This window comes from Rhagoletis zephyria, unplaced genomic scaffold (assembly GCF_001687245.7).
Source record: "Rhagoletis zephyria isolate East Lansing unplaced genomic scaffold, Rhagoletis_zephyria_1.1 Rzeph_scaffold_52657, whole genome shotgun sequence".
Taxonomy (NCBI): Eukaryota; Metazoa; Arthropoda; class Insecta; order Diptera; family Tephritidae; genus Rhagoletis; species Rhagoletis zephyria.
The window spans coordinates 1-1,942 of NW_016209710.1; the positions used below are offsets into that span (position 1 = coordinate 1).

Genomic DNA, 1,942 nt, shown 5'->3' on the forward strand with positions numbered 1-1,942 from the left:
GAGCTGTGATGTTGTTACCTGTTGCCAACTTTTGCGCTTTTTTGATACAGTTTTTTTAACACACTTTTTTTCACCAAAACGCTGCAATGTCTTAAACCCTTTTTTCTCTTTTGAACTTATTTTTTTGTGTTTAACATTACAAAAAAATAAAGATGAACTCCTTTGAAAACGACAACTCAGACCGTACTCCATTGACTGAGATCAATGGCCCCTCGCCTTTCTTTTCTACAGCAAAAACTTCAATTCAAAAGAGCATCTCTCGATCTTACTCATCTCGATCTGCAACAGCCCATAGCAATTGCTTTCAAAATGGTAAAGATGAACTTTATTAAAAATTGCTAAAAAACTTTTTAATTTTTAGCATTTGGTATTTGTTGGCTCACCTGTTTCCGGTGGCCAAAAACCATCTTGATAAGCAGCTTCTTCTTTATTGGAATGTTTATTCTGCTAGTTTACCTTTTCGGCAACCAAGAGAAGCATCACCTCAGTTTGGAGAAGGTAGAGAAGACGATGGAGCAGGTCGGCATAAAAATGCCAAAATTTGAAAAAACAACTTCCGTTTCGGAAAAACAAGATGACGTTTGGTCGGGAAACTTCAGCGGCTTCTACCGAGCAGTGGACGGCGGTGGCCACTACCAAAAAGTTTCCCGAGAGGATGGAAACCTCTACAATGACCTGGTTCGAGATTTGGCCTTCAGAGAGGACACTCTTCGAATTAGCAGTGAAGAGTCTAAAGATGAAGATGATAAAACTTCAATTTATTACACTGTAGTCGCCACCTCAAGCACCAGGGAGAAGGTTCACACTGAGCGGTACCGTTTTACTTCCGGTCAGCCCTTTCACTATCTGAATGAGGAAGATAATCTTCAGGCGGTGATCAACATCGCCGAGGACCAGTGGTGGCAGATGGTGGTGGGGGCAAATGTGGCCATTGGCCGNTGGTGGTGGGAGCGAATGTGGCCATTGGCCGGCGGTTTACTGACCACCAAATGACGGCGATGTGGAAGGCGGGAGAGGCACTTTATGTGAGAAATTATAAACGGGAACCGATTTAAACAAAAAATGATCAAAATTTTCAGTATTTTTGCTTTTTGACTAAAATAAATTAAATTTTCTACTTATGTGCATTTTATTACAAACAAAAAAGAAGTTCAACTAATTACATTGATGTTGATGATGATGATGGAGATGATAATGAAAACATTGATCAAAAAGTTTTTTTACTTAATTTTGAGCACCACATCAGCGGCGCCGTACTTGTCTTTGTTCTCCTCAAACAACTGCACAACGGCGTCAATGTACGTCTGGTGAAGGGCGTCAATTTGCTCCTGCGTCGGATTGGGCGTCGCCTCGGTGTCGATTGGTTTGCCCACTAATTTAAAAAAAATTATAAAGTTACAGTTTGAGATTTAAAAGTAAAATTAAACCACGTACCAACAGTGGTGATCGGCTTTCGGAAGGGCACAATGCCAAAGGAGTACTGAAACAGTCCTCGACCTAAGAAAAATAAAATAATTAAAACTTGAAATAAAGGTTGGCCAAAAAAGAAGGTATTACCATAAAACGCCGGAATCGGAAAGCCGATCGCCTTGATGATCTTCTCCTGAATTCGATTGTACAGCGACTCCTCCTCGTGCATTGTCGTAAAGAGGTCGTTTTCACCAAAAGAAATGACCGGAACTAGGCTGGCACTAAAATAAAAATAAACAAAAATTAAACAAAAAATTTTTTATTATTAAAAAAGAATCCTTACCCGTGCTTCAGCGCCAGTCGTACAAAGCCCTTTCGTTTTTTCAGCGTCAAGTTCATCTTATTGGGAATGGTGTCCAGCACCTCAAGGGCGCCGCCCACTACAATGGCTGCTGCGTTTCCTTTACCCTTTTTGCTGTTTAGAAAAAAATGTGAGAAAATTGTTAGAAAAAACTCTTAAAATGAGCTCAAT

At 40.2% G+C, this 1,942-nt stretch overlaps 1 protein-coding gene across 1 annotated transcript; it reads right to left on the reverse strand.

Annotated features, from left to right (window-relative positions):
• Positions 1–1,224: 1,224 nt before the first annotated feature.
• On the reverse strand, positions 1,225–1,896 carry LOC108355980 (2-acylglycerol O-acyltransferase 2-like; the record flags this gene model as incomplete). Its single annotated transcript, XM_017607109.1, has 4 exons — positions 1,225–1,372; positions 1,435–1,497; positions 1,558–1,691; positions 1,754–1,896. Coding segments are annotated over 4 exons (488 nt in total), but the record flags the coding sequence as incomplete, so codon positions are not given.
• Positions 1,897–1,942: the final 46 nt, after the last annotated feature.